The sequence below is a fragment of the Macrosteles quadrilineatus genome, unplaced genomic scaffold, assembly GCF_028750875.1.
Source record: "Macrosteles quadrilineatus isolate MER2022 unplaced genomic scaffold, UCM_ALF_1.0 Scaffold_3__2_contigs__length_128488019, whole genome shotgun sequence".
Lineage (NCBI taxonomy): Eukaryota > Metazoa > Arthropoda > Insecta > Hemiptera > Cicadellidae > Macrosteles > Macrosteles quadrilineatus.
Genome location: NW_026542596.1, coordinates 109,427,707 through 109,445,572, shown reverse-complemented (window position 1 = coordinate 109,445,572; position 17,866 = coordinate 109,427,707). Strand labels below are relative to the sequence as shown.

General features: G+C 35.0%; 1 protein-coding gene across 5 annotated transcripts in view; it reads left to right on the top strand.

The window, feature by feature from the left end:
- LOC128988895 (polyamine-transporting ATPase 13A3-like) overlaps positions 1–17,866 on the top strand; it is a 39,249-nt gene that overhangs the window by 8,462 nt on the left and 12,921 nt on the right. For all 5 annotated transcript variants that reach the window (XM_054410660.1, XM_054410661.1, XM_054410658.1 and 2 more), the window contains exons 3-14: positions 1,115–1,182; positions 3,871–4,038; positions 4,776–4,849; positions 7,244–7,281; positions 7,506–7,659; positions 10,239–10,443; positions 11,062–11,272; positions 12,734–13,038; positions 13,426–13,626; positions 14,552–14,737; positions 15,793–15,891; positions 17,185–17,356. In XM_054410660.1, the coding sequence (XP_054266635.1) occupies positions 1,115–1,182; positions 3,871–4,038; positions 4,776–4,849; positions 7,244–7,281; positions 7,506–7,659; positions 10,239–10,443; positions 11,062–11,272; positions 12,734–13,038; positions 13,426–13,626; positions 14,552–14,737; positions 15,793–15,891; positions 17,185–17,356 (1,881 nt within the window). The remainder of the gene's footprint in view (positions 1–1,114; positions 1,183–3,870; positions 4,039–4,775; positions 4,850–7,243; positions 7,282–7,505; positions 7,660–10,238; positions 10,444–11,061; positions 11,273–12,733; positions 13,039–13,425; positions 13,627–14,551; positions 14,738–15,792; positions 15,892–17,184; positions 17,357–17,866) is intronic.

Sequence of the window (17,866 nt, the reverse complement as noted above, 5' to 3'; positions counted from 1 at the left end):
TAGGTAATTAGCGGATAATTAGCAAACTGTTAGGCTGACTAACTAACGGTTTAAGAAGGTTAGCGTCAGTACAGGAATCTCGGGGAGTATTAAGCTGACCAACTAGCTAGAGGAGTGCTAGTGTCAGTTAAGTGACAATTAGTAGGTAATTAGCGGATAATTAGCAAACTGTTAGGCTGACTAACTAACGGTTTAAGAAGGTTAGCGTCAGTACAGGAATCTCGGGGAGTATTAAGCTGACCAACTAGCTAGAGGAGTGCTAGTGTCAGTTAAGTGACAATTAGTAGGTAATTAGGGGATAATTAGCAAACTGTTAGGCTGACTAACTAACGGTTTAAGAAGGTTAGTGTCAGTACCGGGATCTCGGGGAGTTAAGAGACAATTTATAATTAATTTGCAAAGAATTAGCAGAATGTTTAGCTGATTAACTAGCGGTATAAAAAGGTTGATGAAACAGTGAAAATCAATACAAACTAGAGAAGGTTTGATTGCCGTCTCCTACCTTCGCCAGATGAATTCCAGGACACTAATTACTCGAAGGGTTCACGCTGGCCGTAAAAGGATTCTAAGAAGGTTAAAACTCGAACTGCTCGGATTTAGAGTTGTAGATCAACTGCCCGACCCCCTGGAGTCGATCGCGGCCGCAGAGAAGGTTAGCCGCTTGTGCGCATGTCCGGTGGTGTGCAGGAATCGACACGCCGGTCCGGCCAAAAGAGTCCACGGCGCATGGTTGGTGGCCTACACGTTAAACACTGTCAACTGGACTGGCGGGCTTTTCAAACACTCTAAACTTGTACTAATTCCCAACTCCATAAAATTAACTAATCATATATGTAATTTTCTCAAGTAATAATTTCTGATAACTAATTTAAATATTTAAATTATTTATTTTCAAGCTGAGGTGTAATCTTATTCTAGTATTCCGGCTATTTCCTATTAAATAAAATACACTTTTGTAACATAGTAAAAAAAAAATATGTTACATACGCCTATTTAAAAGATTATTTCAGACATTTTCTATCACAGTAAAATGATGTCACAAAATAATCCAGTAGTCAATTCAGCATTTAAGATACTTGGTTATTTATTAATCATTTGTAACTTTCCCATCCAGGTAACTGTGAAAAAGGCATAACTACAGATTATGTGTCATTTATCAACAAAGGACTGGAAGATCAAATGGTAAGCATTTAAGCCTACCAGACTCTCTTAATTGGTTTGATTTATGATTGTTATTTATACATTCCAATCACACTTGTTTCTCCTTTAACCAAGTACAGAAAAACCTCACTTACTTGACAATGTGTGGACCCAGAGGTTGTCAAGGTTGGAAGTTGTTGAGTTATACAGAACATTGACATTTTTCGTGGGTTTAATAAAAGGAAACATAACAGACTAATTTTTTCACTATAAATGTATTACTTACACAAGTATTTTTACATATTTAGTAAACAATCTGTAAAGAATATTATAAAAAATCTTCAGGCTTGTGCTTGAACAGTTGAATAAAAAATGGTATAAGATTACCTGTTTCTGTCTGTGGTCCTAAATTTGTTGTATTGAGCAACCGGTTTCATGGTTATAACCTCATCATCAGGCTCTTGTTGTCCCTCTTGCAAGATCTTCAAGTTTTGAATACACACAAAGACACTAAACATTTAAATAAATAAAACTTGAAACATAGACAATTTACATAAATTCAGGAACTAGTTCCACACGACGCGGCACGGGCAGATGTTTTGTCTAGGTTATAACTTTGAAACCGGCCGCTCAATACAACAAATTTAGGCTCAAAGACGGAAAAAGGTACTTTTATACAATTTTATTATTCAAGAAGTGATCCTGGACAAAGAAGATCAATATGAAGTTGAAAAGTTGTATGCGCATGTAAGACAAAGCCAGCAAGATAAGCGTCTGGTCAGCTGTTGACTGTCGAGAGTGTCGAGTTAGTAAAGTTTTACTGTACTAACTACCTTTTTTTTTAGTAAAATGTAATTTAAAATTGACTTTTGTCATACTACTGCAATAACAGCAGTTTTAATACATGTTTTGCGGGTCTAAAGTTGCTTCTATCCTCCATAGGGAGTAAAATCAGCTTTTGATCCCTCTAGGGAGTAAAAAGCTTTTGATCCCTCTAGGGAGTAAAAAGCTTTTGATCCCTCTAGGGAGTAAAAAGTTTTTGATCCCTCTAGGGAGTTAAAAGCTTTTGATCCCTCTAGGGAGTAAAATCAGCTTTTGATCCCTCTAGGGAGCAAAAAGCTTTTAATCCCTCTAGCGAGTAAAATCAGCTTTTGATCCCTCTAGGGAGTAAAATCAGCTTTTGATCCCTCTAGGGAGTAAAAAGCTTTTGATCCCTCTAGGGAGTAAAAAGCTTTTGATCCCTCTAGGGAGTAAAAAGCTTTTGATCCCTCTAGGGAGTAAAATCAGCTTTTTTTAACTCAATTGTAAACTTTAATTGTTAGCAATCGCTTTATTGGAATGTATGTATCGATTCTATTAATCGGTTTGTAGCTTATTGTTGCATTCTTTTTAATAGTACAAAATATCGATAGTACATTTATTGACTATACCATTATGGTATATAGTCAATAGTATAGTAAACACAAACACAATCAAGTTAGATAAAATGATTGAATCACTTACTAAGCAACTGCTTGTTTGCATTAGCAAAATAAAAAACAAGTTGGAAGTTATTTTGAGAAATTATCTTTGCATAAAAAGCATTTTTGTTGTCTAACAAAACAAATTGACAAAAAAATGATTTGATCACAATCACACAGGTAAAAAAAGTGTTTTAAACCCTTGCTCATTTTCGTGTGAAACTTGAGCTTGGGACAAAAAGAGTCACTTTACGGCCTATTATTAGTCTTAAACATTAAAATAATTAATTTAAGTTCACCCATTTGGTCTAAAATGGGTGAGACTTAAACCTAGCATTATTATATAATCAAACTAAGTCAAATACTATTCATTAGACCTGTGTGGCTAATTAATTTCAGGAAACTCGAATTAGTATTGACCAATTGTGCCGAAAATGTTTGATGAAATTTACTGAAGAATCATCGTTGTGTTGAGAGGCCAATGATTAATATGCGCCACTCATCCTTCACTCATATTTGGGTTAAAATAGGCACGTGGTGGCGTCCCTATCTTAAATAATTGTTATAACAACCGAGTCCCATTTTGAATTACCAAAAAGTGCATAAAACATTTTCGGCTCAATTGGTCAATACTAATTCGAGTTTCCTGAAATTTATTTAATGCTGAATTTGAGAAGACAATGTTGTTTGCAGCAAATTTTACATGTTTGAAGGTTTCAAAATGTATAAAATCTTACATGAATGTGAACAAGAATTTTTTCAAGTTACTTTCTAACTAACCTCTTTAACCTCTTTATGACTACAACTGCATGGCAACTGTAAATTTTGGGTAACTGTAAACCTTAAAGTACAGTATAGGTAACCTTGAACAGTGCAGTAACTTTGTTATGACAGAGCGAGGATATGATCATTTGTTAACACTACTCTTGCCCCATTGGTTGCTGCTCAAAAGCCGTGTTTACACGAGCACAGTAGGCAGTCATATTACGTGCCTCTAGTGTATTTCAAGTTACCTGTGTAAGGCAGGTAGGCTTTGCTCAGCTCAAATAAAAGTGTTTCCAGCTCAAATAAAAGTTGTTATTGTGATTGTGTCTTTTACTTATTTTTGGTTGATTTCTTTACCATTAAACATATTCAACCTCTTATACAAAAAAATAAAACTTTTCAATTCAATTCAATTTTATTCAGAAAAAGAAACATTACATATAATTTTTACATCAAATACTCTGAAATTAGGAACTTTTACCCCATTATTTTGTATCATCCACAGGATATTTACGGATACCGAAGACATGTGTGGTTCACAATAGCCTCTTGGGTGCTTGTTGTTCTGTCATTGGGTGCTGTCAAACTGATCTTCTATTGGTGGCCTCATATCCAGCTTTACTGTACAAATCGTCAATGTTCCGTGCGGACTGCTGAAAAATTACTCATAGTGGCAAGTATTTGTTCAAGCATTAAATGTAGGTTTTTCTCTGTACTAAAATGGGTAATTTTTTTATCCAACCCATTTCCTATCTCTAGTTTTTTAAAACCCTCCTCCTTTTATGATCCCATTCTTACTCACCCATCATTATAATTACCACCCCCCCCCTTCCACAGTTCTTTTACACTAATTCTCAGATCATAGTCTTATAAGATTCAGTTTAAACATGCTTGCCAAGTCTTATGCTTTTCACTGGGTCATGTGGAGCTTGATTGGTTGGAGTTGGATGCCTGATCCTTAAGAGTTTTTTTTTTCTTGGAAAAAAACACTACTTGGCATAGGAAGATTGAATTAGGAACTGAAAAACAACTCTTATAAAAAAAATAACCGTCTGGCAGGGGGGTAAATCAAGTTTGTAATGTACAATTTTTGTTCTATATCAACCGTCTGGAACTTTTTTTTGGACGAGTTTGTTGTATATATATATTTTTTTTCTTGGATGTTATCTTTGAGAGTGTCCGTTCCTATCTGTTCTGTCCTACAACTCACTTCTTTCCTGTGGTCTTGTGGCTGTTCAGTATTTCAGCCATGATCTTATTCGATTCATGGTATTCTTTGATAGGTCGATTCTCTGACTAGTTACATTCGGTGGAGAATTTCGGGTCATTGTGTTACATTCAGTTTAATTTAACTTGTGTTCAGAACTTGTTTTGCAATCAGATTCCCACAAATGATTTGTTTTGTTTCAGGAACATTCTAAAAATTCATCTCCTGGCTATCATGTTGAAACTGTTAAAACATTGGTAGATGGAATATTTATTGAGTAAGTAATAATTAATTTTATTGTGACAGTTGATAAAATAATTTTACACTAAGACTCATTAGGAGCTATTAAAGCACTAATCAAGGACTTTTTCTTTGGCTCAAAAATATTTTTTCTTGTTACAATTTAATCCTAAAGGCTACTAGGAACTCATGAAAGCACCTAATAAGTGGAGGTGAAAATCTTGCTACAACAGGGGAACTTGTTTTAGCGAAATTTCCCTATAAGGAAGTAGCTATTACGGTAGGTGGCACGGTAAGACCTAGGCCCGGGACTGATTTACTTTTTCATTTCGATGTTCCCAGAAGCCAAAAACATCATTCGTTCAAATTTGTATGTATGTATATATAAGGGATGGATGAGATTGGGTTTAGTTCGAGACGAGATTTTTTATTTCTCATAAAATTTTGAGACAGGATCGAGAGGGGATTTCCCTTCTCATGCATAACAGGAAATGCACGTTCAAAATTTTTACCCTATTTTGTAACGTTGTTGAATACCTACTGATTTATGACGGACTAGCAGAGTACCTGTCCTTCGTACGGGGTTGGCGATATAAGTATAAAATGCTTATTGCAGTTATACTCAAGCTTTGCGTTTAGTTACACCCCTTTTGAAATATCAAATGTGAGAGCATGAATAAAGAAAAAAATTATGCAAACTAGAGATCTCTACGTCAATCCCATCAAAAGTTATGGCAGTTCAAAATTTGAATTTTTCGCCCCCTTTTTTTTAAAGAAAAACAGATTTAAACAAGTTCAAACCTTTCATAGCATAAAGAAAATTATTTACTTTTAATGTAGGTACTGTACAAGACATGTACTCTTTGAGCTTGTTAAAACACCTTGTTGAGTCTTATTCACAATACAGTTCCAATAACAACACTAACTCATAGATAACCATGCAACAATGCATATCAGCTGATTGGCAACGAAGTAATAGTATATTACGTTACTAGTCCTGAAAATAAGTGTTTACCGGACGAGTGTGGTCGTTCCCGTGCGAGACGAAGTCGAGTACACACATTTTGGACGAGTTACGTACGATAGTTTACGCCATACTACTTAATCCGTACAAATCCTTATATATTTCCACCAACTAAAGGACTAATAAACACTAGTCATAACCTCTGAGAGAGGTTATGTTTTTGTTTATAACCACTAATTTCCACGAAAATACAGTATAATCAGCTGATAGGTGTCCGGTAAAACTCATTGCAGAACAGTATTACGCAATGAAACCCCATTTGAATTTGCTGGCGGCAAACAGCTGTTTTCTAGACTAAATCCTTGCGTGGAAAGTTCATCAAAATAATGTAGTGTGGCGTAAATAAATAAATGGTATCAGCATTCTGGCACATACTTTCTCCCCTTAGCTTGTGATCAACCTTTATCATGGGTAAGCGGTGGGAGTAACTATGGTATTTTGTAAGGAAAATGTCAAAAGTTGCAATAGTTTTTGAACCGTAATTGTTTCAGTAATCGTTGCACTATTTTTTTAATTATTATTATAAGGACCATAACACATTTAAACTTGATCAAAACTGGCTTTTTTTTCCTAAAATCTGTTTTTTTAGGGAGTTTATATGGGAAATTAAGTTATAATAACTTTTAAACCGTAATTTATACGGAAATGGTAGTTTTACCATTTTTCACAAGAATCATAACATACTATTTTTAATTATTAATACCTACAGTTTTTTTCTAAAATCCAATTTTTGTAATTTTATAGTTTTTTTTTTTTAATTGAAAAATAACGTTAGCTACTATAACTTTTGAACCGTAGTTTTGAAGGAAATCTGATTTGTACCATTTTCTTCAGAATTTAAAGGACTAACATACTACATTTTTATCAAAATTGTTCCTGCAATTTTCAAGAAAATTAAAATTTTCCCGGTTTTTATGGTTTTTTATAGAAAAATCACCATTAAAAATCAAAATTTCAAAAAATGAAGAAAAAAAAACGCTTTCAGATACCATAAGTTTGTGCCAACATACCAAATTTAATCAAAATCGGACTACAGGTGTGGTCTGTAGCTCTGTACACATCCACACAGACACACACACAAACTCACAGACATCACTTTGTAAACCACTTTATGGGTTCAGGGGGACCCAAAACGGATATATCCACTCAAACTCGAAAATTTTGACAAAAACAATACTTTCTCCATTTACTAATTAAAAAGGGATACCAAAATATGAGCTTGCTTTGTCATTAAAAAGGTGTCTTACAGTTGGGTTGTGTTATTATGTTTAGTATTTGAAAGACTAATTATTTCTATTATTTGGTAATAACTGTAGGAAAAATATAAATATAATGTGTAACACGAGTGCAAATTGCCTTTGCACACTAGTTACACAAATAACTATTGTTTGATATGTTTTGTTTCAGAAAAACTTCAAAACGTGACTTTTCTTCTTGTGGAGAAGGTATTATGTAGTTATAAAAAAATAGAAAAAACTGTAGATGAAAATAGACAGTGAAGTAAATTTTATCATAATTTGGTCATAGATGTTGAAATACTTTGTGATGCACCAATCATAACTGAAATCTTAGAAGTCATTTTGGTTCCTGCTTGACTTATCTCTAAAATTTACCTTTACCTTAAAAAGTAACACAATTTTCCAAAACTTTTTTATTTCTGTTGTTTTAGGTCTAACTACAGTTGAAATGTTTGAACTAAAAAAACAAAGATACATTTGGGACAATAAAACGGAATGCTTTGTAAGGCTCAGCGGGCTGGAAAAGGTTTCTGCTGAATATCTACACAAACTTATTGGGTTAAGCGCTTCGGAAAGAAAAATAAGGTTTATATTTAATATTTATTTAATTGTAAACCAATTATTCTATTAACAGGGTGTCTACCAGTCGGGAATTCCGGGAAATTCGGGAAAAAGTCGGGGATTTTGAAAGGTCGGGAAAAGTCGTGAAAAAGTCATGAATTTCGGCCGAAAGTCGGGAATAATCTAACCTTTCAAAATTAGGGATGAACGGGTCCCAAAACTTTAAAACAAATTCTGGATCTTATATTCCTGATCATTGGGACGGGATTACATTGAAGGGGTGTGGGATGAAAATGCATCGGAATTCCAATTTGATTCAGTGATGATCAAAATAACAATTTGAATCATGGGCATTCAGTATCCATATACGTTATTGAATCAGTATCCAAATAAGTTTTTGAATCAGTATCCATACTTTATTGAATCAGTATCCATATACGTTTTTGATTCAGTATAAATATACGTTTTTGAATCAGTATCCATGTGTTATTGAATCAGTATCCAAATACGTTTTTGAATCAGTATCCATACATTTTTGAGTCAGTATCTATATACGTTATTGAATCAGTATCCAAATACGTTTTTGAATCAGTATCCATATATGTTATTGAATCATTATCCAAATACCTTTTTGAATCAGTGTCCATACGTTATTGAATCAGTATCCATATACGTAGTTGACTGTTACATTGATAGTGTTACTTTGACTATCAGTATCCATATAACTTATTGACATTATTCAAATGATTGACATTAATTATATAAGTTATTCACTGAGACATTGCTTAGCCATACAAGTTATTACCCTCCAAGTACATGGCATACACTGAAACATTGCTTAGCCATACAAGTTATTACCATCCAAGTACATGGCATACACTGAGACATTGCTTAGCCATACAAGTTATTGCCATCCACGTACATGGCATACACTGAGACATTGCTTAGCCATACAAGTTATTACCATCCAAGTACATGGCATACACTGAGACATTGCTTAGCCATACAAGTTATTGCCATCCACGTACATGGCATACACTGAGACATTGCTTAGCCATACGTTATTGCCATCCACGTACATGGCATACACTGAGACATTGCTTAGCCATACAAGTTATTACCATCCAAGTACATGGCATACACTGAGACATTGCTTAGCCATACAGGTTATTGCCATCCACGTACATGGCATACACTGAGACATTGCTTAGCCATACAGGTTATTGCCATCCACGTACATTTCATACACTGAGAAGACATTGCTTAGCCATACAGGTTATTGCCATCCAAGTACATGGCATACACTGAGACATTACTTAGTCATACAGGTTATTGCCATCCACGTACATGGCATACACTGAGACATTGCTTAGCCATACAGGTTATTGCCATCCAAGTACATGGCATACACTGAGACATTGCTTAGCCATACAGGTTATTGCCATCCAAGTACATGGCATACACTGAGACATTGCTTAGTCATACAGGTTATTGCCATCCACGTACATGGCATACACTGAGACATTGCTTAGCCATACAAGTTATTACCATCCAAGTACATGGCATACACTGAGACATTGCTTAGCCATACAAGTTATTGCCATCCACGTACATGGCATACACTGAGACATTGCTTAGCCATACGTTATTGCCATCCACGTACATGGCATACACTGAGACATTGCTTAGCCATACAAGTTATTACCATCCAAGTACATGGCATACACTGAGACATTGCTTAGCCATACAGGTTATTGCCATCCACGTACATGGCATACACTGAGACATTGCTTAGCCATACAGGTTATTGCCATCCACGTACATTTCATACACTGAGAAGACATTGCTTAGCCATACAGGTTATTGCCATCCAAGTACATGGCATACACTGAGACATTACTTAGTCATACAGGTTATTGCCATCCACGTACATGGCATACACTGAGACATTGCTTAGCCATACAGGTTATTGCCATCCAAGTACATGGCATACACTGAGACATTGCTTAGCCATACAGGTTATTGCCATCCAAGTACATGGCATACACTGAGACATTGCTTAGTCATACAGGTTATTGCCATCCACGTACATGGCATACACTGAGACATTGCTTAGCCATACAAGTTATTGCCATCCAAGTACATGGCATACACTGAGACATTGCTTAGCCATACAGGTTAATTGCCATCCACGTACATGGCATACACTGAGACATTGCTTAGCCATACAGGTTATTGCCATCCACGTACATTTCATACACTGAGAAGACATTGCCATACGGGATTTTCTCGGCATGTGATTTGTTTCGATCGTCAGTGATTTCGCTGTGTCGCGAGTGATCGCGAGACGGAAAAAGGTGTAGTAACATGGAGAACGGACCCAGTTTTTGGTCGGGATTTATATAAAAATGGTAATGAAAAGTCGGGAAAAAGTCGGGAATTCCATTTGAGAAATCTGGTAGACACCCTGATTAAGTAGATTTAGGGAATCCCAGCTCTTTATTTATTTAAATCTAAATATGGTAATTAAGTGCCAACCAAATTAAAAAGAAAAACATCAGACAAAAATATTTATTTGTCTCTAATCTTTTTATTTTTTTCAGATCGTTGCTCTATGGGAAAAACGAAATCACTGTTCCATTGCAAGGAGTAGTAGAACTACTTGTTTCAGAAGTCTTAAACCCATTTTACATTTTTCAAATTTTCTCTTTCTGCCTATGGTTTGTTTATGAATATGTCAGTTATGCCGTCACCATCATCACAATGTCTGCTGTAGGCATCATCTTGACTGTCATTCAAACTAGAGACGTAAGTATAGTGAATAGTAATGATTTATTTAGCACAAACATGTTCTTTCAACTTTAGAGCCCTAAATGTTTTCCATCAAAGATTCTTATAGTCATTGGGCATTTATGGTCTTGGCTAAAACCATTCTAAAACTCAACAATTATGTAGGCTACCTGTTATAAATTTTAAATTAAGGTCTGTACAATCACCAGAAACAGACAAAACTCTGCCTATGTGTCTGATGGCGTGCTATAATCTTTTAAATTTATATTTGCTGATTAATTTATTAATTTTAAAGAAGGGTGGAACAGTTGCAAATCGTGAGTTTGAATTTTTATGGAATAAAAAAATTAAATATATGATTTTGGAGTGAAATGAGTGATGAAGTGAATTATAAAAATAAAAGTGATTATTTCGGTAGAAGCAAGTGTATCAGTCATATGTTTTATCATCCAGTTAAAGGCTTCTGGTAACTCCAGTAGTCTACACCCCCCCCTCCCTCCTGAGTCTCGTAGTAACCCTACTCTGGCTAAAAAGTTTCCCCTTTTTTCATAGTGGTATTGGTACATTACACTCCCCTCCAAACTTTTCTCCTGAGGTATAAGTTAAACTGTTTGGTTAAAACTGTAATATGTTTAGAACCAGAAGAAACTTCACAGTACGATTTGCTCAAAAGACTATGTATCAGTGATTCAGACCAACAACAGCAAAGAAGCAGAGCTTTCTACAGTTTCTACAGATCGGTTGGTACCAGGAGATGTAATTGTGATTCCGTCTCACGGCTGTACGATGTTCTGTGATGCCGTACTTCTCTCTGGCAGCTGCATTGTCAACGAGAGCATCCTCACGGGTAAAAATATTTTAGAAATTTAAACAAGTCGAAAAATAGTATATTCCACCACAAGGGCCTAAAATAACTTTCTTCGACACAAGCTTCATTACTTTGACCCCTGCAATTCATGAATTGAAAAACAGTAGACTCTCTCCTATCCGTACTCCTCGGGACCGAGGCCAGTCTGGATAACGGTTTTTCTGGTTAAACCGACGTCCCCAAAAACTCGTTGAAACAGACCGTTTACTGTGGTATTCGACTTAAATTTAGGAGAGCATTGTTAGACACGTGATCAGTGGTCTCAAATCTTTCCCACGAGAACAGTTGTTTCAGTATTGTCCATATTTCCTGCCGATCTAGTCTGGTTCAACCAATGTGCTGATAAAAATTGTTCAGTTAAAGAGATGTCATTTCCGCCAAGTGTAGTCCGGTTAAACCGATGTCCGGTTAAAAGGTGTACGGATAAGAGGGAGTCTACTGTACATGTTTTACTGTATTAAGACAAAAGTTTCTCTATTGGAATCAAACCTGCGACCTTCAGATTTGAAGCTGAGCACTGTAACCACTCGACTACCCAATAATTAACTATTTATTATCAAACAAAAACCCAGAATCACCTGACAGTACTCCAGGTATCCAAACCTTTTACTTAGTTTCATACTCCTAGGTAATGTAATGGAGAACAGTGGTGTAACTCTGAGGGGGGGGGATGAGAGAGATAAAACCTCCCCCCCAGAATCCTCAAATGAAAATAAATATTTGTATCACAGCAATCCTACTTCTTTAAAATACAGTTGCGTGAAGTTTATAACTGAAACTGATGATTTAGTTTGGATTTGGTCTCATTAATATAATTCGTTGAATTAGTTGATTTGTATAGTTAACTAATCTAAAAGGTTTATTTAATGAATACACCCAGGCAGCGGGAGTAAATTTGGAGAGTGGTAGTGGTAACACTGCAAGCAGGCGCGGTAAGCACTAAGTAGACACCAGCCGGCTTTTAGGTTAGTTGTTTACTTTGCGCAGTTCTGTTCTGTACTCTGTAGTAGGTAAAGATTGTTATGCTGTTTACTTCCAACTATCAGTGTGCATTGTGGACGGTTTAAAGAAATGTCAAAGAGAAAAGTTTCTCAGACTTTATTGACAGATTTGTTTAAGAAACACACTGTAACTGTAACTGCGGGTTGTTCTAGTTCTAGTATTTCCTGAATCTGACTGACCAGAGATAGCCTCAATTGGGTTAATTTTTTTAGTTCTTTTGAACGTGAATACACCTCGAGAATGCCTGAAAACGCGAGTTAGGATTTCTAATTTTTCCAAATCCTCCCGGACTATCTATCCCCCTCGCCCCCACAAAGCCATGTTCTAGTTACGCCACTGAAGGAGAATTTGCATGAACATATTACTAAATGAATTGATTACCTACAGTATGTATGCAAATATCAAGTAGATGTGTTTAACAATGATAATATTTTTAAGGTGAAAGTGTGCCAGTGACCAAAATACCTCTTCCAAACTCACCTTCAGTCGTTTACGACAGTAATGATCATGGTAAACACACATTGTATTGTGGCACACGCGTTATCAAGACTCGGCCCACGAGTAAGATGGAAATTTACGCTGTAGTCATTCAAACTGGCTTCTCCACGATGAAAGGTGGACTTGTAAGGTCCATATTGTACCCAGCCCATCTCACGTTCAAGTTTGAAGAGGATTCGTACAAGTTTATCCAGTTGATGTCTGTGTTCGCTTGTTTCGGCTTTTTATATACTGTTATTACTAAGGTTAGTATGTGTTAAGAGCAAAAATATGTTAGTGTTAGAATGGTTATTTATTGTTGTTACTTTCCCACCTTATACTTTACCTTATACCTTATACTTGGCATTATTGTATGGCTTTTCAAATGAGACTAAACACACTTTTGATGTCATTGACTTCAGCTGATTCTTTTTTACCTGAGGGATAAGAAGAAGAACTTTAGCCTCTCAAGGCATACAGTCACATACGCTAACAGCCGTAATCGTTGAGGTTTGACTAAATATATAGACTGTTCACCTAACCATTTGTTTATACGATAAGAGTGTATAGTTCTAAATAATTAATTGGCAATAGACAATACACAATGGATCAAAAGTTGCCTTATGTGTTAATCGTTTGCTCACTCTCCACAGGCTTTTCGTGGTGTTCCGACCGCAACTATTGTTCTCGAAGCTCTAGACTTGGTGACTATTGTTGTGCCACCGTCGCTTCCAGCAGCAATGGCCGTCGGTTGTATATCTGCGCAGTCTCGCTTGAAGGACCAAAACATCTTCTGTGTCAGTCCACGGATGATCAATGTGGCCGGCTGTATAGACTGTGTTTGCTTTGATAAGGTGTGAAAATTGATCTTAATACACTTTCTAAAGTAGCCGTTATTTTTACTTTTTAAAGTTCCAAACCTTTATGTTTGATTACGTAAAATGAAAACTGTTGCAGATAATAATGATATTAAGTAGGCCTAGATACAGTCAGTATAACCTCTCATATCTTATAGAATATTCAGTCTCTTGAATAACTCTCTCTTTTATCATCTCAAAATGACTCACTATAGAGTATTCAGATTTTCATTTGAATTTGAATACATTATATTGATCTTTTAGCATGAGTAAATGTTTCAATGTCTCGCCATTCAGGAGTTTATTGGATTACATTACTAATAAATACTTTTTCCGTTAGTTTATGGCCATTGGAGTTTTTTCTCCTCTTATTAGTTGACTTGTCCATGCTGGGTTGTTCCACACTACGGAATTAACAAGTTTTATTTTAGATAGGCTATCTCATTTTCATAAGGCAGTAGCGTTTTGATGTTTGACTGGACCAAGGCCATTTGGCTTTTTGATAAAGTCCTACCTTAAGAAACACCTGATTGTTGTCAAAGCTATAAAGGTCATTAGCTGCATTTTTCACCCACCTTGCATTGGTATTTTGCTGGAGTGTGCTGATATAATCACTGAAACGTCATACAATGTGCCTCCTCGATAACTAAATTGACAGAATTCTCTCCATCCATAAAATAATATAAAGTTTAGGAATGAATAGTATTTAAATGCAGGGCATTCTCAATTGTGAGTTGAGAACAATTTTGTTTATTTGAATACATCTTATATTATGCTATACTACAACTTCTACTTCCTACTAATAATAATTGACAGTGATAAAACAAAATCTCCATTGCTTTTATACTAAAAATTTATACCCATACAAATAAATTGTCTCTAAATCCAAAAATGTAAATAAAGCAGTTGATTTACATTTTAGACAGGTACATTAACAGAAGACAAACCTGAACTTTGGGGAGTTGTGCCTGTGGGACAAGATGGTTTTGACTTCCCCATCCAAAATGTAAATCTTCTGAGACAAAAACATCTGCTCCAAGCAATGTCGACATGTCATTCCCTGTCCATAATTGACGACCAGTTATGTGGCGATCCTTTGGATATTAAGGTAAGATGTGATGTAACAGTGTGTATTTCATTACAGGTTACAAAAGTGACTTTTCTGGTGCCCGTTTGTATATTTTTTGCATTGATAATATAATTAATTTTGAAACTGAATAAAGAACAAGTTTTGATTGGGTTTGTGTTATAAACCAACTCCCTGGATTTCAATATTGTTGGTTATGATTGCTTCAGTTACAAACACGACTCTGGGCTGATGTGCAATTTGAATAACTCGAGCTAATAAGATATTTTATACAGCATTGTACGATTGCCTTGTTTATTGTAAGTCGACTTCTCATCTTATGTAAAATATGAAGCCTGTTTAATGTGCGTTTTATGTCCGGTTTGAATGAACTGAATTTGACTGAACGGTTTTCTCTCATTTTAGGTTAAATTGTACAGGATACACACACTTAGCTCTTCAACTAGATTGCCAGAGATCAAGAAATAGTATATCGATGTGCCATTCATTTGGTCGCAACAGTTTTAAATTGAGTAAAAAAAAACAAACAAAAAAAGTTAATGTCAAAAAGGTCAGAAAAACTTACAAGTTACAACTGCTGTACAAAGCTTACAATTGCCTTCAAATAAACCATGATAAATCAGAGGTTATATGTTTGATCTCTGATTATATTATACCTTTAAGTATCATACCATAGACTAACCAACACAAGTAGACTTCTCATCCCATTGTAAATTTTGAAGCACGTTTTTCGTGTCTAGTTCATGTACGTGACACAAAGGCGCTAGTGTCGACGAAACTTTGTTTCCATTATTTTAGGGTTAATTTCTTGATTTGTGCTTTACTGTTTGGTTATATAACCAGGGGACAAGTTATTGTTTATGATTAGATCGTATTATTTGGTTAAACGAGGTTTTAAATGGCTGTAATAACGGGAAACAAATTGTAAACAAAACACGACCTCTACATAAACCGTACAGAACTAACAATAAAATTGTCTTCACCTGTTCCATAAGGATGAGAAATCTACTAAGGGAGTATGTTTTATCTATGATTATACCTTTAAGTAGGCTGTAATTCATGATACTTTGTTGAAGATGTTTGAGTGGACTAGTTGGGTTTTAGAAGAATCGGCTCCTAAAAATGAAAGATCAACTCATATGGTTGTTCTACCATCAACAAGTTTTCCTAAAGAAGTAAGTTTTTCAAATAGAGTTTACAGTACATTACGGTATATCTATTGTAAGAATAACAATGTTTGATGGCATTAAACTATTAAAATTATTGTACCAATTGACATACCATAGTTAAGTTCTGTTTTAGTCATTACGAGAGCTCACCCCGTGGTCAAAAACTTGACCAAAAGTATGTATTGTGCAAACTTCTCTATTTATGCCCCACGCTGTAAATAAAACATGTGATTAGAATTTCTTCCATAACCTTCTTTTGGTACAACGTGCATGTAAATCGGCCCAGTAATATGGTCAGGCTAACTGTCATAAGTTTTCCAAAACTTTTTAATATATAAGATTCACTAAAGGAATAGTAAACTTTTCAGGCACATGGGAAACATTTCATTTAACGCAACCTGCATGTAAATCTGTTTAATAGATCTCCAGATCTCACTCCTATTAGACTTAAAATTTCACCCCATGTTAAATTGTCAATAGATTTTTTAATTTCTGTTTTTATAACACTTAGTCAAGTAATATCTGAAATTGAAGCAAAATGGACAAATATAGAGACAATTACATTTGGTACCAACCGCGTGTAATTCGGCCCAGGGTAATGGTCAGGCTAGCTGTCGTAAGCTTTAAAATTTTGTCCCATGTTAAACCTCCATAAGAAAAGTCCCCATAAGTATTTTTATATAATATGTTCCTAGAGGTCGCCCCGTGGTTGAAAACCCAACCAAAAATATGTAATGTACAGACTTCTCTATTTTCCCCACACACTATAAATAAAACATGTGATTGGAATATATTCCATTTGTTTTGATTTTCTGTTTATATTTTGTTGTTATTTCGTCATCACCATAGCAACCCATAAGACCCATGTTATTTTTTTTTTAAGATTTCAAATTCATTTTTTGTGCTTATTTGTGAGCCTAATTCAATTTATAAAGGGATTCTGCACATCTACAGGTAAATATCTTTCATTTGGTACCAACCACGTGTAATTCGGTCCAGTGGTATGGCCAAGCTAGCTGTCCTAAGTTTTGCAAAAGTTTTTTAGTATATAAGATGGTAGTTGTTATTTATTTTCTGAATAAAAGTGGTTTGATTCATCTCAGTTGTCAAAAATTTTCAAAAATATGTAATATGAATAAATACATAGATGTAAGAGTTCATTTAGCCAGATAAAATTATCATCAGATTATTAAACTCTTTTTCAAGGAGGATAAAAAAAATCTATTTAGAACTTTCACATTGTTTACACAACTTGTATATGGAAGTATATTACATTGTAATTTGTTGGTTATTCTGAAGGAACTACAAGAAATTGAAATAGTTCACCAGCTTCCCTTTTCCTCTAGTCTTCAAAGAATGACAGTTGTCACGAGGCTAAAGGGGAAAGAAAATGAAAAAGATGATTCTTGCTTGACTATATATTCCAAAGGTGCTCCAGAGGTTATCCGGAATATTTGCAATCATCTTTCAAGTAAGTATATCTTTTTTATAAATTATGTATTGTCTGAAATTCCATTCTTTGTTAGTCAGTAAAATGCTAATTTTGATCACAAGTCATAATAGTTTGATTGTTTATTATAATTCCAAATTTAATTTAAGAAAATATTAACCTTTGATAAAATACTGATAATAAGGATTTGTCAACAACATATGATTTCTTAACACATGGTTTATGTTATTGTTTTATAATGTTTATGTTTGTGTTTATATATTTTTCATTCAGTCAAAATGGTTGAATAAAATAGGTTGTACATTCTCTTGTATCATGTTTATTATATAATTTAAGGACTTGATAACTGGCGACGAGGAAAACCAAAATGGAGTCAACTGACATTAGATCACATTTAAACAGTTACAAAAGGATAAGAACGTCAATCAAGGCACAATTGACTAAATTAACAAACAAGCTGAACAATCATGAAATTGATCCTAGGCAAGTTGACGAACGTCTAGAACTTCTGGACTCAACATGGACTAAATT